At 49.2% G+C, this 22,964-nt stretch overlaps 2 protein-coding genes across 8 annotated transcripts in view; one reads left to right on the top strand and one right to left on the bottom strand.

Moving 5' to 3' along the window:
- Nucleotides 1-22,964, bottom strand: part of CCDC117 (coiled-coil domain containing 117) — a 281,107-nt gene that overhangs the window by 115,383 nt on the left and 142,760 nt on the right. The gene's annotated exons all lie outside the window — the stretch shown is intronic.
- Nucleotides 1-22,964, top strand: part of TTC28 (tetratricopeptide repeat domain 28) — a 123,134-nt gene that overhangs the window by 79,826 nt on the left and 20,344 nt on the right. For 6 of the 7 annotated variants that reach the window (XM_061466537.1, XM_061466536.1, XM_061466538.1 and 3 more), the window contains 8 exons: nucleotides 4,654-5,161; nucleotides 13,160-14,501; nucleotides 14,881-15,404; nucleotides 16,826-16,935; nucleotides 17,214-17,343; nucleotides 17,772-17,990; nucleotides 20,031-20,196; nucleotides 22,698-22,838. In XM_061466537.1, coding sequence (XP_061322521.1) covers nucleotides 4,654-5,161; nucleotides 13,160-14,501; nucleotides 14,881-15,404; nucleotides 16,826-16,935; nucleotides 17,214-17,343; nucleotides 17,772-17,990; nucleotides 20,031-20,196; nucleotides 22,698-22,838 — 3,140 coding nt within the window. Of the gene's footprint in view, nucleotides 1-4,653; nucleotides 5,162-6,663; nucleotides 7,989-8,977; nucleotides 9,084-13,159; nucleotides 14,502-14,880; nucleotides 15,405-16,825; nucleotides 16,936-17,213; nucleotides 17,344-17,771; nucleotides 17,991-20,030; nucleotides 20,197-22,697; nucleotides 22,839-22,964 lie in introns of those variants that run through there. The other variant, XM_061466542.1, reaches the window with a different exon arrangement.

Here is a 22,964-nt window from a genome sequence, read left to right as displayed (position 1 = left end):
TTCTCCTGTCTTTAGCAGCTCTTTTGGACAAAGTCAGCCTGACTGGATTCATACAGGTTTGTCCAGTTCAAATGTGATAGGATTAAGCAGAACAAAGGGAAGTCTGGCCAGTGCAGGAAATTTGGGAACGCACTAAAAAGGCCATATGTTTTGTTTTGTTTGGACTTGTGACTCAAAAGGGAAATGTAATACTTCCTGAGGATCTCCTTTAAATGTCCCCACTTGACCTCCACAGCACACGGGTTTTAGCTGAAGGAAACACAGTCTTCTGGTTTTACTTACCTCTCACGGTGTCTGCAGGGCCCAGACTCTGCTGAGGCCTGTACCTGATCACAGCAGAACAAATGAGGCAGAAAACATGTCAGGGCTGCAAGTCAGGGAGCAGCTCTTTGGGTTTCAGCAGGCCTGCCTCAGCCAGGGCCTCCCCTATGGAGTTTCCAGTGAAAGTGGTACCCAGCTTTGTTAGGAGCAGGAGCAGCGCTGGGGTTGGCACAGGGCAGCACCCACTGCAGGAGTTCAGAGATTGCTCTGCCTGCACAAAGAGCTGCTCCAGGTCCTGTGAGATCCAAGTTTGGAACATGGTGGCTGCCTCTTCCGGGACTGACTTTGACTAGGGCATGAGTCACACCTCAGCGTCCCATCTCAGAGAAGCTTGTGGTTTTAAATGAGGGCTTCTTTTCTTACATCACCCCTAAAACTGTCAAGTCAGCCATCCGCCCTAAAGTGATTTCACACAGGAGCCTTTTAGACATGTCCAGAAAGCTACTAAATTCTGTCTACTTGGAACCAAGATATGTGAGTGCTGGCTGATGCTTATACTCAATGTTGAGGTCTACTTTGTAGTGTTTCTGGTCTCATGCACTGCACTGTTATGCTGCTGTCCTGCCTATGTGCACAGCAGTGGACTAGCCCATACCTATAATACAAACAGAGCTTATGCATGCAAAGAAGTTAAGTGCTTATAGTGTTGCATTAACTGTAAGGTAACCTCTGTTACTTCTACACAGAACAGTTACACTCATGTAAGATACGGTGGGATTTGGTGAAGGCAGAACTCATCCTGTGATGCTTTCAGATTTAGGTATTCCTTTGTGTGTTTAGAACCAATCTCCTGAAGCTGCCTTCTCCTCACCACCCCCAGAATACACTCAGTGAACCAGGAAACGTTTGCTTACATGCAAGAGCAAGCACATGCCTGTGAGGAGGTGCTGCTTCTTGAAGAGAGCATGCTGCTGCCTGACCACAGATGGTACCAATGCACATCGCTGATCTTCTGGAGACGGCCCCACCACATCCTGTAGGATCAGGCACTGCTGCTACTCTGTGCCTGGAGGGAGAAGGGAAGTGGAGAGGAACAAGCATGAAAGAGCATGCTGCAGTGGGCTTTTGAGTTTCACAAATGCTTAGTCCATGCCTGTTATTCCCCTGCCTTGGTTGTAAAAGCTTGGTCTCTGATGAGTCTTAATGTCTGTGTAAGACTGCCTTACAGTAAGGTACCAGGCACAGCGTTCTCCCCTTGCCCATTTTAGAGCTGTTATAAAGTGTTCTTGTTTAAGGAGGCTGTGCAATTAGTTAAAGAATTGTTTAAATATAATATAATTAGGAAATTGCCATTCTCTTGCGAGAGTGAAATATCTAAGAAACACATCTCTCCCAGTCACCAGGTCCCTATTAGTTGTCGTTCTGTGATGTACATCTGCTTAACATCACCCTTATTCAGCTGAAAAACTGAAGCTGTCTGTTGTTCCCAAGAAAAAGAGAGCAATTAGAAACCTTTTTCAGACCTCCCTTCTGTGCCTCAGCTCAGTGTCAGAAGAATATGCTTTTTATTAAAGTGATAAATTGCGTAATTGAAGGTGTGAGCAACCCCCACTGTTAAGACTTGTATTTGTCAGATATATAAAGCATTGATTTTCTTTGTGTGTGGGTGCAAAGCCTGCTGGTATGAAGCTGTAGTCTCCCATCACCCTGCTACCAAGCAGGGGTTTGTGCTAGCACAGCTGGAGTGTTCCAGTCATGTCAACCTTCACTCTCACTGCAGAATTTAGACTATTTGGTGGGTACATCTGGGAATAGCCCTACCTGCTGGCCCAGTGTGTGAGCTGCTTGGAGCTCCCAGTAGATCCTGTTATGGGGAGGATTTTATTAAGTCCACAGTGAAGAATTTATCTCTGGAATCCTATTACTACCCCCCTGAAGTGAGTCATTGGTGTCTCCCAACAGATGTAACCACCACATTGTTCCTAAACACTGCTTTAATGTCAAGCTCCACAGTTGTCCCTCTGATTGCCCCCATGAGCACCTGATCCCCACCGAGCTGGAGAAGAGATGCTGCATGCACCTGAGGTGCTTGCTGTTGGCCAGACACCTCCCAGGCCCAAGAAACCTCTTGACCATGTGGCAGCGTGTCAGTAGCTGAGTCCCCATCTTTCACCGTGTCACTGAGGAGCTGCTGCTCCCGTCACTGGTCTGTGTTAATTTACAGCAGCAGAAGGAACTTGCTTGTTGCCGGTTACGGCGTGTCCTGGCAGTGTGCAGTCGGCACTGCGCCGCAGCTGCCCGGCCCACGCGTGGTGCTGCAGAGCGGTTCCTGCTCTGGCACTGCTGCTCTGCCAGCGTCCCTTGTGCCGGATGAGGTGCGTCTGCAGCGCTGAGTGAAAAGAATTAAGACCTTTAGAACTGTGGCAGTTCTTCCATTATAATTAAGCTGCCTGAAAGGAGGCCTCAGGGAGAACAAATGCAGCTTGGCTATTGACAAAGCTTCTTATAACTTCTCTATTTCATGACCTGTAAGTTGTGTTTAATAGCTAATCTGTCACCTCGGGTTCTTGTGTCAGAAAAGGTGGTTTCCCTGTTAATTTGAATCAGCACAACATGTTTACAGTTCCTTGGTGTGGCAATGCTGCTCTGTTAATGCTGCTGCCTCTTGCTCTGGCCAATAGATCTTCCTGCCTTAGCATGACTTCCAGTTGTGGTTTAAGTAGAAATGATCTTGAGGAAGGTTTTTTCTGCCACTGTTTTGAAAGTCACCAGAGGCTTGTTTCTTCAGAGACACAATTTCAATAGCAAAGTGTGGTTCCAGCTGTGAGACACTGAGCTTCTTAACCAAACAGCACCAGTGTTGGGTGTGCTGGGGGGCCATCCAAGTCATAGCAGGGGGGAGAAGGGTGAGGCTGCCTCTTCACTGATAGCACAGGGTTATGCTGTTTCAAATAGCAAGGACAAGTGTCCTGAGATGCCCTGTCACCAACTCGGGTGGAAGGGAGGACTGGATCTTTCCTGAGCAGGGTGCTAGGGAAACGAGAGATGGATCTCTGTGCAATCACTCACCCTGACTACTCCTTCCTGGAGGTCTGGGGATGGCTGTTCTGGAATTGGGTCACAGCAGCAGCTGGGCAGCAAAGAAAATGCACACTCAGGGACCACAGAGGACTTGGGTCAGGGCCTTGGCGGGAGCAGCAGTGCTGAGGCAGCACATGTGCATCAGGCAGAAGGAGCACATCCCTGCCCTGGCTCCTTGCCCTGCTCTCTGGCTGCGTCTGCTCTGGCCCTGCCACGGGGAAGCAAGAGCTGTGTCCTGGCAGATAGAGCCGGCAAAGGAAGCTGCTTCTCAGTTTTTCCTGTTAAATTACAGCTGCTTTTCAGTGGTAAGAACTCAGTTTTCAAATAGCTGCATTTATTTAAGATGTCCCATGGGGGCAGATGCTCCAGCTGCTGGAACACGGTTGTCTTCGCTGCAGTCCCAGGGTTGTTTGGGAGTCAGTAACAATGTTGTGTTAGAAGAGCCCTGGTGCTACACAGTGAGGACTGTGGTCTTCAGAGCCATGGGGTGGTTGGCAAAGCAGAAGTACGTGAAGATGCTGGTGAATGCACACTGGCCTGCTGATGTTATAGGGTAAGCAGCAGAGTCATCTCCTGTCTTCAGGCCGATGTTGGCTGCAAGCGTGCAGGTTCTCCAGCAGCAGGTATTCAATGTGTGTTTGTGCTGGAAAGAAAAGGCTGCAGAGTCCTTACAGAGGCCCAGCCTGTAACATCCTTATGTCAGGTTAAACTTTCTGCTCCTGGTCTCTGGCAGTGCCTTGGCAGCAGCCTGCAGGGTCTCAGGATGTAAGCTTACTGGGTGGAGGATGGAAGAGGGCCTTAGTTTGCAATGTACTCTGCGGGCGAGTATTGTCATTTGCCTTTTTACGCAGAGCTGCCGTACACGGGGTCGTTTTCTCTGTTGGCAGGACTTGGTGTAGATTTTAAAGATGTTAAAGGTCCTGGGAGGTGATGTGAGGTGTGGCTGCCTTCAGGGGAGGCTCTGCTCTGTGAGACAGCTCAGGTTGGTCCTGGAGCAGTTTCCTGCAGTGATGGCCCTCTGTTTCCTCAGTGGTCTCTGCACTTCTTCAGGGCTGTCCTTCCCCTCTACCATGCACACTGTACGCTTCAGAGAAAGAGCTGATCGTTGCCCTGTCTTCCTCAGTCAACCCTGTTCCTCCTGCCCCTGCCTCAGCTGCTCTGAGGGGTGTAGAAGAGCTCGGAGAGCAGGTTTTCTAGCTGGTAGTCACATTCTTTCTCCAGAATGGCCTTTTGTGGCTTGGATTTCTAGACTGGGGCCATCTGATTTGTTTCCATGAATACTTGACTGACTTCTGTCTCTTATCCCTGCAGGCAGCATCCTCAGCACTGAGCAGTCTGGGCCATGTGTACACAGCCATTGGGGACTACCCAAACGCGCTGGCAAGCCACAAGCAGTGTGTCCTCCTTGCAAAGCAGTCCAAAGATGAGGTCTCCGAGGCGCGGGAGCTGGGCAACATGGGAGCAGTGTACATTGCAATGGGGGATTTCGAGAATGCGGTGCAGTGCCATGAACAGCACCTGAAGATCGCCAAGGAGCTGGGGAACAAGCGAGAGGAAGCTCGAGCCTACAGCAACCTGGGCAGTGCTTACCACTACCGGAGAAACTTTGACAAGGCTATGTCCTACCACAACTACGTGCTGGAGTTGGCCCAGGAGCTGGCTGAGAAGGCCATTGAGATGCGAGCTTACGCTGGCTTGGGCCATGCAGCTAGATGCATGCAGGACCTGGAGAGGGCTAAGCAGTACCATGAAGAACAGCTGCACATCGCTGAGAGCCTGCAGGACCGAGCTGCTGAAGGCAGAGCCTCCTCCAATCTAGGTAAGGCCCTGATACGGAGCAGAATTTGTCAGGGAACGCAGTGACCGTCAGAGCTGCTTCCAGGGCGCAGGAGGTTTCCTGTGAGCTGTCTTCTCAGTTGCCCACTTTCACCAGCCTGTCTTCATTAGTTGAGCAGGCACTTGGCAGATTGTGTGCTGATGTAGTGTATCACAAGTCCGTTCCTGCTGCTTCTTCACAGCACCAGGTGTGGAAGCCTCCAAAGAATCGTTTCCATCTCTGCCATAGGATGTGGTGTTTGTGCTGCTGACGTTCCAGATGCCCTTGGGGATGTGTTCTCAGCTGGCTGGGAGTGGCAGAACAGGGCTGGTGTCTGTATAACAAAATGTGTGTTTGCTGGCAGCCCCTCAATCTCTTTCAGGCTGCCCCATGCTGCAAATTTAGCTGCTGGCAGTTGGTGCTTGGTTCATTTGTATGTGCTAATTGTATTCCGATGTTATCAACAGCAGGTAATTGAAAAGAGCTTGATGAATTACTTAATTTCTCTTAATAGCTGAGTCTTCAAGAGCTGAATGAAGAAGATAAGGTGAACTGGAGAACACAGAACAGACCTAGCTTTCTAATTAGTGTTTTGAATCTTCTCCTTTACAGGAACTGAGGCAAATGTGTGAGGCAAAATGAAGCAAAAGTGCTTGTGGCTGCTTAGCTAGAGAGCAGTGAGCACTGACTCTTTTAGCAACAGGCATCCAACAGACAAGGGCTGGGGGATGAAGCCTTACACCTGGATTCCTCTAGTGTTTATGGAAGGGCTTTTGCAGAGAGCAGCAGCAGATGCATCCAGCAAAACACAAACCATATCCCCTATCTCTGGTGCCATCATAGGGCTGGTCTTGGGGAGAAGCAGCATGAGGGACCCAGTGGTCTGTGATGGGGATAGAGGGACCCGCATGGAGGGGCAGGATCTTGGGTTATCCAGGCAGGGAGCAGGGTGAGGTGTGAACCGTGTGTCCTTGGTGGGGAGATGGAGGTGTTGTGCTTGGCTGTGCTGGGGGAGCACACCTGGCTTCCCAGCTCATGGTCAGCTCGAGGGAAAGCTCCTCTTGCTGTGAAGCTTCACATAATGTGATGGGTTCCAGTGGAAGCTGACCAGAGGGTGTGCAGGCTCTTCTGGTGGCATGACTGTGTTCAGCCATGAGCACCTGTGAGATGGGGGTGGATGTGCTCTGAGCAACACTGGTGAACCTGCAGAGATCAGATCCACATTCATTTGCCTTCTTTCTGAAGCACTTGCTGCTCTCTAGAGAATTGCCCCAGTTCTCTCTAAGCAAATCCAGGAAACAGAGGAGAAGCAGTCTAGGGAAAAGGGGAAATGGAAGCTGTCACTCGGTTTTTAATTCCCTGCATCAGTGTGGTGATGAGCCATCTTGGGGTTTCCCTGTCATCTCCTCCTGGTTTTGTGAGCCCTTTGCTGCTGGGCAGACCACAGCAATCCTGTTCTGTTCTGTAGTATTTCTTCCAGTTGCCTCTGTGTTCAGTGGAGTCTGTCTCTGGGCTACTGAGCATCATAAAAAAACCCCAACAAACTGGTAACTGGTACAGAAACATTGAGAGGAGATGGGCTTAGCAGTTCACTGCAAGTGCTGATACTGTAGTTGCTTTGCCTCACCCCAGAATGAAAAAGCACTGTTGCTAAAGGAACCAACTGCTGTTGCTTCTCACCCTTCACGGGAACCGCTTGCAGCTTAAATTCTCTCACCATTTTGCTGGCTCAAAATCAGTCAAGTTAGAACTAGAAAATTCAACTTAATATCATTATTAATCTTAGAGCAGCTTTGGATTTAATGATGCATTCAGCATGTAAGTCCAGAAATTTTTGGGGAAAAAAAAAAAAAAGAGGGAGTGGGGGGACAGGGAGTTTTGATGCAGCAAAGAATGTTGTTCTTGTGCTGGATTTAAGCCTAAATCTAACTCTCAGTTGGTATGCTGACTCAGCCACTTTGCACTTCATATTTAAATAGTTTTCCTAGCTTCTGAGTGCAGGATCTCACGTTTCAGCCGTTATTTGGCTGTATTTTTGTCTTCTCTGTCAGGGTTAAGTTATACTGGAAAAAGAGAACATACAGTTCTTGTTGAGAAAGTCTATTACTGTTGTTTAAAATGCATTCAGTACCAATTAAAAAGCCAAGTCTTAATTGTCTCTTTCATCTAATCCACATGCAAAACAAAACCTCATCAAAATAACCATGCTGACAGGCAAAAAAAAAAATGTATATGAGTGTGTTTCTATGCCAGAATGCTGGAGTTGGCCTCTGCTGAAGTGACAGACATTTTCTGTTTGCATTTCATGGATTTAGATGGAGAGCTCTCTTAAGTGTGTTGTCTAATGCTGAGCAAGACACACACAGAATGTGACACAGCCCAGCTGCTGTAGCGCTCTGCAGGGAGACATTATGCGCTCCAGGACTCGGTAAGCAGAAGGTAATGGACTGAGGACAAGTCACAGCATACCAAGCCCTCCACAACAAGGCGATGTTGTGGAGTTTAACCAGAAGTCTCAGACTGTCAACCTTTGCAAAGCATATGGTGGTTCCAGATGCCCAGGCTCCATGCAGGGAGCTGGCTGTCAGCCTCTGCGGCTCTTCAGGGTCCTCACTGCGATGGAGAGAGGACACTTCAGTTGATTAATAACACAGTTTAAAGTCCCCCTTGGTGCTTAGCATCTCTTTGCAGTTACAAGAGAACTTTTCTCCCTGTGTTCACGTGCTTGTCATCTTGTCCAAAGGAGCCAGGTATTTTCTCTTGAGGCATTTTTGCAGTTGGGGTCAAAAAGTGGTGGTTGCATTTGGCCACCTGCTCCCTGACGCTGAAGGTGAGTGACCGCCTCGGGTCCCTTTGCCCCTGCTCTGACTGCACCCAGTCACAGTGCAGCATGCATGGGTACTGTCAGCATCAGCACGGAGGCTGGATGTGCTTTTCCCACCATGTGTGAGCTTCAGAACCTCTTCTGCTCCGTGTCAGCTTTCAGCGTGTTCTGAAGGAGCAGGTCAGTGGAGAGCAATGTTAGCTCAGTCTAAGCTGGAAGCCGTGATGCATCCACCATGACATAACCCCACCGCAACACAGAGGTTTGCTCTGCATTTGGTAGTGCCAGTGAGGACTGGAGATCCCTTTGGCTTCTGCCAGCCTCCAGCATGGGAGCTGCAAAGACTGCTTCAGTGTTGGTCTGGCACTTTTTTACCGTACCGAATTCACAGAATCATAGAATCAGCCAGGTTGGAAAAGGTCTTTAAGATCATCAAGTCCAACCTTTACCCCAGGATTTGTGCCTGAGCTGGGAAAGTCTGTGTTTTGCGGAGGCAGAATACAGCTTCTGTGATTATTTTCCTGATGTCTTACAGAGGTTTCTGCCCAGATCTGTGTTCATCATTAAGGAAGGAAAGCTTGTGAATTAATGTAACTTGTGCCGGTTTTGGTGCTTTATATTAGATACAAGGCAATAAAGGCTGTCTCTGGCCATCTCCCTTCATGTTTGCTGGGTTCTTGTCTTGTGTCTGTTGTGCTGTGTCTTCTAAGTGCTGTTCCAGAGTGTAGTCTAGCTGCCTGACCAGGAGACTCTCTTTTACTTGGAAGTCAATGATTTTAGCTGTAAGAATGAGTTAGAATGCTGATGCAATGTTGTGTTTCTGGATCCTTCTTTCTTAAGTGCCACAGCAGATGGGTGACAGCTCGAGCAAACTAATGTGACAGCAGGCTCCAAGGGTGAGGAGAGTGCAGCTTTGTTCTCTGTTATGCTACTTGGTTTTGTCCTGGGTATCTCCTGGTAAACATTTGTTCATTGTTTTTCTCCTTTCTTGGCAGTAAAGAGGATGACTAAAACATTTAGGACTTTGAAGGCTTCATCTCCCATCCATCTACGAACCTCATTTTTGTCTGTTGAGGAATGCACAAAGAGAGAATATATTTGGTAGGTGATGATTTTGGAGTCCAAGTCAGAACCTTTCCTTCCTGGGCTGTCCTTTGTAATTACTGCTGGCAAATGATGGAAGCACAGCAGGAGGTGCTGTGTGGGGTCTCTTACCAGGTTCCTTTTTTCCCCAAGAGCAACCTCAGTCTTTTTAGATGAAATTTTGGGAATTTGCTTGAGCAGGGCTTGCAATAGAGAGCAGCTTTTTTGGTGGACGTAGTTTTCAGGGTGAAACTCCATCTATAGCCTCTCCAGAGAATGGCAGCGTGGGCTGTTTCAATAACCTTCTAGTATAAATTGTATTTCTCTGGCTGCCATTTGCCTTTCAAAGCCATGCTCACTGTCTGACTTGCCGCCTTCCTGTCCCATTTTCTTTTTCCATCATGTGGGACAGGAGAGATGGTGTCTTGGGGCAGGAATTCTCATTATTGCCAGCCCCAGATACTCAGTTTCATATCTATCCTCAAGTATAGTACGAAGTGCAGTGGGAGAGAGTTTGGGTTGGGTCAATATCCCTGACATTCTTCCTCCATTGTGAGTTTCTCCATGTTAAGGGCGAGTGGCAATTACAGTGAGTGTAGGACTTCTCACTTGCATCCTCATCTTTTATCCACCACTCCTGTGGACACAGCACCCGAATTGTCAGTGGCATTTTAACAAGGGTTCACAGTGTGCTGACTTCTCTCGTTCTTCATAGTGGAGTTTCTTCAGGGTACTTACCCTTTGAGGCTCAGCTGTGGCATCTTGTGTGCTCACTAGGGCCTCCTAAAAGACGTTAGATACCAAAGACTTTTCTTCTCTGTCAAGTCAGCTGGGTATTTGCTAAAATAATCTCCAGTGCTGTGAGAGGTGCTGATCCAAGGAAGGTAAGGTGGCTGAGATGGAAAAATAAGGAGAGGAACTTTGTGACAGGAGTATGATTCACACCTTAAAGCTGGTGATACAGAGGTGGCCAGAGAAACCTCAGTCTGATGGATGGAGCATCTTGTGCTCTGCACACAGCAGTAGATATACTAGTACAAGAGCTGTTTAGAAGGATTCCTTAGGCACAAGAGAAATTGCAAGCCAAAGTATGGATTTCACACCAAGCTACTGACATTATCTCTTAATATGTTCTTTTAATGTATCAGATGCTAAAAGCAGCAACTTGAATTCATGCTGCTTCAACCCCTCTTGCAGGCAGGCAGCTTTGCAGATCTTTTTTTCAGCCTAAATTTTCCCATCTCAGTGCCATGTGAACAATAGAGGCACCAAGTCACAGGCCGGACCTTCCTGGGTGTTGTCTTGGTTTCTAAGGTATCAGCTTGGAAACTGATCTAGGTGTAGGCACATGGATATTAAAGCAATTATAGCATGTTCCGGATGAGCAGAATCCCTTGCAGCCCAAAATGAGCCTCTCTTTTTTTCCTAAGAGGTTTCTGGTCTGTTTCTTGCAGTTGTTTTGTTGCCAGAGATTGCAGTGAAGGAGCTTGCATCACACAGGACATGGGAAAGAATGTGAAACAGTTTGACAGTTTGTGCTTGACATGGCTTGCAGATAGAACATACGTGAAACCAGTAGCAAACTGCAGTCAGTGTCCCCTTGGAGCAAGCCATGTGTCTGCAGTCCAGAGCCAGGGTTGAATCTGGCTTTGGCAAGAACTTTGTTTAAGTGTATAGCTGAGGGTAGACTGAGGATGGGAAAACACAGTTGCCAGAGAGACAGAGAGAAGGATGCTTGGAAATCAGGGCAGGGATGGCAGCTTGTACAGAAAGGGTGATGAGCACCACTGAGCAGCAACAACACAGCAGGGAGTGAGCGGGGTGAGGGCTCTCACTGCAGGCACGAGGGCAGTGAGGCTCAGCAGGGACTAGCAGACAGTGTGTGGTGCGTTGCTGGCAGACTCTGTCCCTGCGGTCTCTGTGAGATCTGGGGGGTGTTTCCAGCCTCGTGATGGGAAGGGACTGTGTGAGTTCCTCCCGCTGTCTGACCTCCTGGCCAGTCTTCCTCCTGCCTGCCTGTGGCTTGGCGTTTCAGCCTGTTGCCATCTGCAAACCTCAGCAGGTTGTGGCTGGGAGCTGCTGGCAGTGTCCTGGTGGCGTTTTTCCTACTCGGTTCCTTGAGAAGTAAGGCTCTGTTTTACTTCTCAGAGTGACACATTTGGGATTGATGAAGCATAAGGAAATGATCTATGAATGTGCTTTATAGAGAGGCTTGCTGATGAGTTCTTTCCTGTCCTGCAGCAGCCACTTCTGGCTGGAATATCATTGCTCATGTCATGGCTTGGTGGCATAAGCGCCTTCAAGCAGATGGCCTAAGAGCAAATGGTCTGTGTGCTCTGCAGCACCATGGCAGTGCAGGCACAACTCTTGGGAGGCAAACAGCATGTTTTTGAGGCAGTGTGTGCTCCAACAATAACGGATGTTTGGGTTCCTGTGGTAATTCTTCGGCTCATGAGTAGTTATTGATGGCCTCAGACACTCTTCCAGAAAACCTGCAAAAGCTCAGGGTTACCCAGGGAATCAGTGATAAACTGAGAACAGAGGAAGATGCCTCCAGCAGCGTTGAATCCAGTCTCCTGTTACTGCCCATGCCATGTAACACAAATACCATGATTCAGAAACTAACCACGCTCCATTTTACAGTGATGTTGTTCTACTGTAGGGCAGTAGAACAACAAGAAGGCTGTTCTGGACGCTTGGTGCTGTGACAGTGAAAATAATTTCTAGGATTCATGCCCTGTGTTCTTACACCAGCATTGGTCTTTAAATTAATTTTTCTGCATCCAATGGGGATGTGCCTTTCTATACTGGAAGTAATTTGCTGAATAGCTCCTTTTCTTCCTGTTTCCAGATGATGACTCTGCCCTGGAAGTTTTGAAGTAGATGTCTGTGCTTATTTTACTGCTGATTTTCATCACCCCGTTCTTGTTGCCCTTGTACATAAGGTTGTCTCATCCTTCCTCCATAATAATCCCATCCTTCCAGCTTTGTTGGAGCTGAGGAAGGATTTGGGCAAGAGGTGGACTAAGACACGGGGGATCCGAGTCCCTCCTGCCACGAGCTCTAGCTTTGGTCATGATTGTGGTGCAGGGGACAGAAACAAACTGTCAGCAGCAGCCAAGCGTCTGCTGTTTGGATCCTGGTTTCTTCTGCCCCTGTTTTCTAAATGGCCTTGTCCTGACGCCTCGTTAGGAAAGCAAGCAGGATTTCTGAGCAACTTGCTGTGACAAGCACAGGTAACGCAGCCACAGTGCTTCGTGCTGACATAATGGAACCTTGGTTTCACTTTGCGAGGTCCAGATTGCCTCAGGGAAGCAAATTTCAGCCCTCGCGTTCCGGGCTCACTTGGAAAACCTCTGTCTTCAAACCAAGATGGGGCTGGTGCGCAGGCCTGATGAGAGTATGCTGCACTGGCCAGCGATGGGAGGGCACCCGCATCCTGATCCTCCACATCTCTTCCCCCTGAACGTGATGGGTGTGATGTGGAGATGGAAATTGGAAGCCGTTTTCTTTTAGGGGCAGGGAAAGACCTGAAGCTGTTTTCAGGTATCAAGGAACTGATGAATCTGCAGGGTCAGTGTCTTCAGGGGCTTCCTCAGTGGCTCCTGGATCTCTGGGCGTGCTCACAAGTGTTTGCAGAGGAGCCACGTGTATTGCTGGCACAGAGTTCAGTTGAAGCAGAAGTTTTAATGTTGGCAGAATCAGAGCTCCTGTCTCTCAGTAAGTACAGGATGGTTTGACTGAAATTGAAAAGCAAATGCAGATGCTTCCTTGTTCAGCGTGTGGAGTATGAGCTCTGGAGCCAGCAGGTACCACCAGTCCAGGGGTGAGGGGAAGCAGAATGATTAAAACAGGAAATGGGCATTTTATAAGCCAAGACGTGCATTGTGATTCTGTGCTTGAGGTGTCACACACGCTCCGGGATTTGCCTGTTCGGAGCAAGGAAGCGGTTCACGTGAGAAGGGCTGTGCTGGGGGTGCACTGGGTGCTGTGGGGAAGGGCCGGGCTGCAGGGAGCCCCTGGCATGGCATGGTCCTGCACAGGGGTTTGTGTGGAGCAGTGGTTTCGTTGAGCCCGTGTCTGTTGTTTTGCAGGAATCATTCACCAGATGAAAGGTGACTACGACACTGCGCTGCGGCTGCATAAGGCACATCTGTCCATAGCCCAGGAGCTGAGCGATTATGCAGCCCAGGGCCGGGCCTATGGCAACATGGGCAATGCTTACAACGCGCTCGGCGTGTACGACCAGGCTGTCAAGTACCACCGGCAGGAGCTGCAGATCTCCATGGAAGTCAATGACCGTGCCTCCCAGGCATCCACGCACGGGAACTTAGCGGTTGCCTATCAAGCGCTGGGTGCTCATGACCGTGCTCTGCAGCACTACCAGAATCATCTCAACATTGCTCGGGAGCTGCGAGACATCCAGAGTGAAGCACGGGCCCTCAGCAACTTGGGCAACTTCCACTGCTCACGAGCAGAGTACGTGCAGGCAGCCCCTTACTACGAGCAGTACCTGCGCTTGTCCCCAGAGCTGCAGGACATGGAAGGGGAAGGGAAGGTTTGCCATAACCTTGGCTATGCCCATTACTGCCTTGGGAACTACGAGGAAGCTGTTAAGTACTACGAGCAGGACCTTGCCTTAGCGAAGGATCTGCATGACAAGCTGAGCCAAGCTAAAGCCTATTGCAACCTGGGTCTGGCCTTCAAAGCCTTGATGGACTTCAGCAAAGCAGAGGAGTGTCAAAAGTACCTGTTGTCCTTGGCTCAGTCTCTGAACAATTCCCAGGCCAAATTCCGAGCTCTGGGGAACTTGGGGGATATTTTTGTCTGTAAAAAAGACGTAAATGGTGCAATAAAATTTTATGAGCAGCAGCTGAGCTTAGCCCATCATGTTAAAGACAGGAGACTGGAAGCCAGTGCCTACGCAGCCTTGGGCTCTGCATACAGAATGGTACAGAAGTGTGACAAGGCTTTAGGTTACCACACGCAGGAGCTGGAGGTGTACCAGGAGCTGGGAGATATGCTGGGTGAATGCAGAGCACACGGGCACCTTGCCGCAGTGTATATGTCACTTGGGAAGTACACCATGGCCTTCAAATGTTACGAAGAACAGCTGGAGCTTGGACAGAAGTTGAAGGATCCCAGCATAGAAGCCCAGGTCTATGGTAACATGGGCATTACCAAGATGAACATGAATGTCATGGAGGAGGCTATTGGCTACTTTGAACAGCAGCTGGCCATGCTGCAGCAGCTCAGCGGCAATGAGTCTGTGCTAGATCGGGGCCGAGCATACGGGAACCTGGGAGACTGTTACGAGGCTCTGGGAGATTTTGAGGAAGCTATCAAGTACTATGAACAGTACCTGTCTGTGGCTCAGAGCTTGAACCGCATGCAAGATCAGGCAAAGGCCTACCGGGGCTTGGGCAATGGGCACAGGTAAGGAGCACTGCACGCGTACTCTAGTGACAGGTGGGGAAGTGCGCATGGGTGCACTGTGTTACTGATGGGGTGTGTTTGTGTGGCCATTGTACATGTGCAGGGGGATGTGGCACAGGAGCAAGTAAGAGTCCTCTGGGTGCTGAGGACTGTGCTACTGGCTCAAATAACAAAGCTGATGTTGCTCTGCCTTGAGAGGAAGAGAAGTTCACAGGGTGGCAGAAGAAGGAGGTTGATGCAAAGCTGCTGGGGATGTCTCCTAGAGGGAGCGTTTGTCTCTGCTGGAAAGGCCTGAGCTGGCCTCTAGAGAAAATGACAAAACGTCTTCTTTCAGGAAAATACTGGCAAAATTAAATGCTGCTGTTTTCTTTCCTTGTAGGGCCATGGGAAGTTTGCAGCAGGCTCTGGTGTGCTTTGAGAAGAGGCTTGTAGTGGCACATGAGCTGGGGGAGGCATTTAACAAAGCGCAGGCGTACGGGGAGCTGGGCAGCCTGCACAGCCAGCTGGGCAACTACGAGCAAGCCATTTCCTGCCTGGAGCGGCAGCTCAACATCGCTCGGGAGATGAAGGACCGGGCCTTGGAGAGCGATGCTGCCTGCGGGCTCGGGGGGGTCTACCAGCAGATGGGAGAGTACGACACAGCCCTGCAGTACCACCAGCTGGACCTGCAGATTGCAGAGGAGACCAACAACCCCGCTTGCCAAGGCCGAGCCTACGGGAACCTGGGCCTGACCTACGAGTCCCTGGGCACCTATGAGAGGGCAGTGGTTTATCAGGAGCAGCACCTCAGCATTGCAGCACAAATGAATGACCTGGTAGCCAAAACTGTGTCTTACAGCAGCCTGGGGAGGACTCATCACGCCTTGCAGAATTACTCTCAGGCTGTGATGTACCTGCAGGAAGGTAAGAAGCTGAATTATGCAGCACAACACGTAGTGATAGGTGTGGGGGATAGGAGGGAAACCTGAAGACATGGAGAGAAGCGGGGTGCTGTGAGCGTGACACTAAGAGGATGTGTCTGGCTGGCAGTGGCCTTGGATGCACAAGCTCTTGCAGACATCGTAGCTAGTGCTGACCGTCCGTGTGAGTAGCTGTCCAAGGGGACTGTTGTGGTCAGCACATCGTGTCAGTCAGAGCCTTCCTGGTGTCCTGTAGACAAAGCATTGCAAGGCATGATCTGTGCCTTCCTGGGGCACCTCAGCTTTGAGCTTTAATCCACACTGAGCCTGGCAGAGTCTCTTTATAAAGCTGGTTTGTGCCTGAGCCTAGAAGGTGTAAACATGCTCTAAGAACAGCATTGCATACCAGGAATTGGCTCTGGAGAGCCACATCAGGTCATGATGGGTCTGGCCGACCCTGAGAGAAGTTCTAAACTGATGTGTGCCTTGCTGATAGCCACCTGGTTTTATCTTCTGTGTTCAGGTGGGAGGAATACCAGGCAGGTAAATGTCCTCTAAGGTGTGAGTAGGAGCAAGTTGTGTTTGATAGGGAGGTGGGGAAGGTTCGGTCCTCAGAGTCCTGGAGCCACCTGCTGCTGCTGAGCCCCAGGGCCAGCGCTGACTTCTGAGTTGTGCTGCTGCAGGGGATCCCAGCCTGCAGACAGTGTCTGTTCAAGGGGGTGGCTCTTTGGTGGAGAAGATGATCGGCATAGCTGGAGTGTATGAAGCTGGAAGCCGAAGAATTAATTACATCAGTTAGCCTGGTTTTCCTGAAACTGACCTTGGCAGCATTCCGTATGCTGAGGGAATTCAGTTCAGTTGGGAGAAACTGAATACAGCTCCTTCTCCTTGTGTGACACAGAATTCCTGAGGAGCCTGCTGAGGCTGCCTGTAGCCGAGCTGCATGACGGTGGCCAGGGCCCTGCTCCCCACCTGTGGGAAGCCTGAGGTGCCTCAGAGGAGGCATCCCTGTTGGCAGGGCCTGTGGAAGTGAGAGGTTTGGAGCAGTGTGGAAGTGGGGACAACACAAGGTGCTGCTGGAAGTGAAATGAGCCCCAGGTCATTCATGCCAGGACCCTGCCCTCTGCTCTGGCTTGGTACATGAACCATGCAGAGCCTGCCAGAAAGCTGGTGGGAAACGAGCCAGTAATGGGGCAGGAGGCGTCTCATGGCATTGTTTGGCAGCTCAGTGTGATTTTTGTCTATGTGGCTTTCAAGGTTTGAAAGTCAAACTTCCCAAAGGGGCTTACTGAGTGTGTCTCAGGGGACAGCTCCAGCTCCCGCTTGCCACAGGTGCCCTGGGCCCACGTGAGCCCACAGAAGGGCTCCCCTGGGTTGTCAGAGCCCTTCTCCCCTTCAGCCCTCTCTCCCTCTGACTCCTTTCAGGGCTGAGGCTGGCAGAGCAGCTGGGACGCAGAGAAGATGAAGCCAAAATCCGTCATGGCCTTGGCCTCTCCCTCTGGGCGAGTGGGAACCTGGAGGAGTCTCAGCACCAGGTACACCTGCTCTGCCTGGGCTGGTGGCTTGTGCCCTCTGAGCCCTGTGGGTCATTCCTGTCCTCAGGGGAGGGAACCTCTGCTACATCCTCTGGAGGAGCTGACTCTCGCTCAGGCTCCATTCAAAGTCACCTCCCCTCTGCTGGGGTGCTGCCATCCTGAGGGGCTGGTGGAGGCAGACTGCCCCTGCCTGAGGGTGTGTTGGATCCTCCTGCTCCCCCAGCCAGGGCTCTGTGCTGTGTCTGTAGGGAGGTGACTGTGGCTGTTTTCCCTCCCAGCTCTACCGGGCCTCGGCGCTGTTTGAAACCATCCGGCATGAGGTGCAGCTCAGCACAGACTACAAGCTGTCACTCTTTGACCTGCAGACATCCTCCTATCAGGCCTTGCAGCGAGTACTTGTCAGTCTCGGTAAGAGATACCATCATATGGTGAGTCTTAATGCCAAACCCATGCCAAGAGCTCAGCTGATGTCATGGGGCAGCAGTTTATGATGCATTCTTCACTCCCCAGCTGTCCATCACACCACAGCAGTTCTTTGCCAGAGCATAAATAAGGCTGTCTTGCTCTGGGTTTTGGGTGCCTTTGGATCTTCTTTCTGGCTTCCTCCATTCCTTTGTATTTCTGTGGCTCATTTTCCCACATACTGTGTTACTGCCTGCAGCCAGGATGATCTGTGGGACTGTATTCCAGTGCAGAGGCCACTCTTTTCAGAAGGAAGTGCTGTGACCCTGCTTCCTCAGGTTTTAGTTCAGGCTGGGATAGCAGCTGTCCCGGTTCTTGCCCATTGCACTGCAGACCACATTGGTGTCAGGTCCAAGATGACTTTGTCTTTTCAGGTCACCATGATGAAGCATTGGCAGTAGCAGAGAGAGGCCGAACGAGGGCATTTGCTGACCTGCTCGTGGAACGTCAGACTGGGCAGCAGGACTCTGACCCCTATTCTCCGGTGACCATTGACCAGGTCCTGGAGACAGTGAATGGCCAGAGGGGACTTGTTCTCTACTACTCACTGGCTGCAGGTTATCTGTACAGCTGGCTGCTGGCTCCTGGGGCAGGTGAGGTCCTGTTTGGAGTTGAGAGCCTGTAAACAAGCCTTACAAAGGGAGAGTTTTGTATCATTTGTAGCTAGGAATAAGTCTGGGACCAGAGTGAATGTACAAGGGAATCCTTTCTATCCAGTACCTTAAAGCTGAATAGACTGAAGACTGTGGCATAGCTGCAGCAATAGTGACATAAAAGTGCTTATTCAGGGCTTTGATGTTGACCTGGAGATGGAAATGTTTCACGGGTTCAATATTTCCATTTTCAGCCTCCAATCTGTATATATTTCCCACAGGGCAGAGCAGTAATGAGATTCCAAGTATGTTGGCTCTGTCAGAATCTTCTATGCATAAGAATCCCTACTTTAATTACATTTCTGTGCTTTATCCTTCCAAAAGCTTTTGACATTTATTCACTGAAGTGGGTTACAGAAAACAGAAGGGCGTCCCCACTTCCTGATATGCCATTGAACTGCCTGATCCTCTGAATTCTCCTCATCTGAATGTGGGAATACTTATCACAGAGAAGCAAGGAGGATTAATTTGAAAGGCTCTTTGCAAGCAGCTGCTCTTCATTATCTAATAAAGTGGTGACTGCGAATTTTCATGAGTTCTTTCTGGCTATAATTTAATAATTGCAGCCCTTTGCCATGACACAGCTAAAGTGATAAAAAGCGCTATTGAGATTGCACCAGAAATGCTTGGTGAAGGGAAGTAAATATTGACATGTGCCTAACTTCAGATGGGGTGACAGTGATTGGAAGATGTGCTTTGTGAGGAGTTTTGCAGTGTTGGATGTACACATGTAAGATGGTGGTGTCCTGCTATGCAGCCAGTCGCTGACTGGCTCCTCAGGCTTGCAGTTTGCACAGTAAAATGTCAGTAATTGTCTAGTATTAATATCAGGCTGAGCTTACTGAAATGATGTGGATCAGAGGTGGGGGTTTGTTTTGAGGCTTTGTGACCAGTCTTCCCCTTGCCTGCACTGGGTCTTGGAAAAAAACAGTTGCACCCTTCAAGTGCGTGGGTTTGTGACTGCCTCCTGAAAGCCACTGTCAGGCGTTGGGCAGGAAAGGGGCTGTGGTGCTTCAAGGGTTCCACTTGAGCTGTTTTGCTGGGGAGCTTTTTAGCAGTGATTCCAGCCCAGCCCTGATGACCTCTTCTTCTTCTGTTAGTGCTGACAGAGATAGTAGCTGCTGTGACAGCCCAAGAGCCTCATTATCCCACTGTAGATGTTACCCTTAGAGCCTCCTCACTGATTCTCTATTTGCTGCTGTTGCTGCAGAAGGAGTTGCTTTATTCCTTTTTCCTCCTCTTCTTAACTGGTTCAATAATTTATACTGTTGAGGCAAACAGGGCATCCAGAGCAGCCTTTACGGTTGATCACAGGCTGTAGAATTAATTATATCAGGAAGGATATGCCAGTCTGAGTGGAGAAAGGTTTTATTTGCAGTAATAGTTGAATTCTTAGCAAAACATTGAGTGTCCTTTAGCTGGTTTACCCATTGTGGAAAGCTGTCTTTTAATATTTTACTATGCATTAATCCTTCTTTTTCTTTCTTCGTATATAATGTATTTTCATGCATATGGGTGAAAAGAAAATCTTTGTGTGACACGAGGAGACTCTGCTTTAGTAATAACACTCCTGTTCAGCGTTTGAGCCTTGTGTGTTCAGTTTATGTGATCAGAGGCTATTAATAAGCATTTTTCATGTACATCTACTGAAATGTGAGTTACTCTGGTAGGTGCTTTTATGAAAGATCTGTTTTATAATTTATGAGAGTGCTGCAATAGCAAATTCATTCTGAGCATTGCATAAAAGTACTGCTCTGCTTTTGTACCTCTGAGCCACCATCTCCAAAGTACAAAACCAGATTTTAAAAGCCAGGCTCTAATAGAGAATACTGGGAAAGCCCTTGGAGCCATGGCACAGAATGCTGCGCCTCAGTTGTCCTGGAAATGCCAAATGCTTGGGGCTGTGCCACCTTCTTAGCCAGCTGCTGGGCGCACTGTGTCTGCCCTGCAAAAATCACCTGTGATTCTGGTGCCTTGCAGGAATTCTGAAATTCCATGAATGTTATCTGGGTGACAGCCTGACAGAACATGCCGGGGACTTCCATGAAGCCAACAGCGTGACCCTGCAGACAGTAACAAACTCTGCTCTGGAACAGCACATCTCGAGTGTGCGGGAGGCCCTGGGAGTGGAGTCCTACTACACCCGGTATGTTGGGATGGGGGGGTCTGGCATCCTGGCTCCCACTCTCCCTCTGAAAGCAGTTTACAGCAGTCTGGGCTGAGCTGATGGGCTGAGCAGCCTGAGAACTGAGAGTCAGAGCACGGGCAAATTTTCACTGCACAACACAAAATATTGCTTTATCTTTGCGTGTATGGCTGTTTTCCCCAGGTACCTCTGTAGGCGTATGCAGATAAGGTTTGAACCCATAGGCTGGGTAATGAATCTGTATCTTGGGTGAGATGGTTTTTTGTAACCACGACACTGATTATTTGTAAGTGACGGTACAAGATAAAAACAGTTTTAAAAACCCTACACTACAATTCTGAAAACTCCTGGTGAATGTGGTGTTTGAGCCTCTGAGCGTGACATTGGAGCCTGGAAGTTCCTTTGGGGGATCCCTGAGCATTTAGTATTGCCATTGGGGGAGGATGAGATTTAGTCACGCAGTGAGATGAGGGATTCGGGGGTGGAGTCTGGCTAAGGCAGACCTTGTGTGATTGAAATACTGGCGATATCTGTAGTGGATTCTGGGCATGGACAGGTGAGTTGCTGCTTTTGGCAGCCAAACCAGTGGCTCTGGCACAGCAAAACGGCAGTCAGCAGTCATGTTGGACTCATGTTCTCTGTCTTGAACTCGAGCTAAGCTTGCCATTTTGTGCAGTTACCCACCAATCTCACGTGTGCACTGAGTGTTGGAAATAACACATGCTGCCGAGATGGGCATGTGCTTAACTCATCATGTTGAGACAGCTGGAAACCAGAAGCAGGGAAAGACAACTCATCTCCAGGGATCCTCTTGTCTCTGTGTACTGGATTTACAGTTGTGTCTTGGTTGGATGCATTTTGGGTTTGTACTTTTATGATTGTGAAGGTGGCTTTCTGAAGGGAAACCAATGTGTTTTATTGCTGACTGGATTATTCATTTCACTGTGAACAGTAACAAGCTGCTTGTTAGCCTGGGATTTTTATGAAGGACTCTGAGAAAAAGCAAAGGGTCTCTCAGCCAGCTGAGTAATTGAAACATAAGGGAAGAGACATAAATGGAGGAGTAGCTTCCTCCGTATTAAACCCCTGAGAATCTACGAGCCCACGAGCACTGCCTATCCAAGTGATCATAATAATGACATTATTGCTAACATGAGTAGTACAGTGAAAAAGTGGCTGATCTTTGGTGGTGGTAGTATCTCAGGTTTTGGGGTTCTGACATAAAATCAGTTCTGAGGCTTCTGCTTCTCTTAGCTTCAGTCACACCTCCTGAGTGACGTGTTTCAAGTCTTGCTTGAAAACGAGTTGTGTGATTCCCATTAAAGGAAACGCAGGAGTTGCTCCCTCCAGCCTTCCCGTTCCCTGGGTTTTGCAAATGTGTTCCCGATGTTAATGCTTCTGTCTTAATGTGTACATGCACCATGAGCACTCTGTTGTTTCTGGGAGAACAGAGTTGCTCCCCCCACCAAGGTGTGAATCCTGACAGGAAGGACCAGAGGGGGAAAAGATCAGGACTGAATTGGTTTCATCTACCCATCTCCTAAAGCATCAGGGTTGCGTGATTCAGAAGATTACATCTGTCTCCACATGTTGATGGTTGAATCTCACCCTGTAGACATGCATCTACACAACTGAAATCTGCAGTTAGGCCTCATGTAACAGATTTGCAGACACTGTTTTCAGTCCCATTAACCATTTATCACCACAGATTCTCCTCCTGGCGAAGGGAGTCCTTCAGTCTTTAGGTTCAGGGATGAGTTTTTAATTTACTGTGATGTCATCTTCCTGCTCTCTTCATGGTGATGATAGTGGTATGGTTTTGGTTAAGGATTCTGGGTTTTATGCTTGTCTCTGAGATCATGGTGCTGGTGTGGTATTATCACAGGCAGGAGCTCTTTGCCCACTTCAAAATGATATGCAGGGAGTTAAACAAATCTTGTCTGTTCCATGTGGGTGTGGGCAAAAGCCATGTTCTGCTTTGAAACCCTTTCCCCACATGAATCAGGCACCTTCCTTACAGCACTGCTGGCTGCCACTGCGCTCCAGCACACCAGACTCCAGGAGCAGCTATCATCTGCAGGCCCTGGAACTTGTTCTCTGCCTACCAGCAGAGACCAGAGGAATTTAAATACATACAGCACACGTGGAAATTGCTGGTTGACTTCTCAGTTCATTTCTTGCTTAAGTTCACTGCAATTGTGTGTTCAAATTTCAGTGCTATCACCTTCCATAATGCTGTAAGTGCATGGGAGCTTGGATCCTGTATTTCTATCAGTGTGTGCCACTCTTTAAACCTTGAAGAAGCCAGGAGAAGAGGAGGGGATGGGATTGTTACTCTCTTGTATGCCTAACAGGAGGTGATGCAAATCGGGCAAAAATTGAGAGCATTTGGTTGAGGTTTTGTCTAAAGAGCGTTTTCCCTCAGCCTGGCTGAGCATTTGTCACAAAGCTGTTGCTCTGTCTTGCATCAATGAGTTCTTCACCCTGCTGTTCTCCTGCAGAGCCTGTGCCAGCAGCGAGACCGAGAGCGAAGCTGGGGATATCATGGACCAGCAGTTTGAGGAGATGAATAACAAGCTGAATGCAATGACTGACCCAACTGGCTTTCTGCGGATGGTCAGCAGGAACAACCTCTTGAACAGGTGAGAATACAGCACTGCATTGTGGGGATCAGCAGGCACAATGACATGTCTTGGTGATGGGCTTCTCTAAATAGCAGGCTTAGGGTGCAGCCAGTGCCATTGCTCCTGCTCTCCCTATTGCCCCAA

Source organism: Pezoporus flaviventris, unplaced genomic scaffold (genome assembly GCF_033815535.1).
Source record: "Pezoporus flaviventris isolate CSIRO_AGI_PZ_B2104156 unplaced genomic scaffold, CSIRO_AGI_Pfla_v1 ptg000041l, whole genome shotgun sequence".
Classification (NCBI taxonomy): Eukaryota; Metazoa; Chordata; class Aves; order Psittaciformes; family Psittacidae; genus Pezoporus; species Pezoporus flaviventris.
This window is presented reverse-complemented; position numbering and strand designations above follow the sequence as displayed.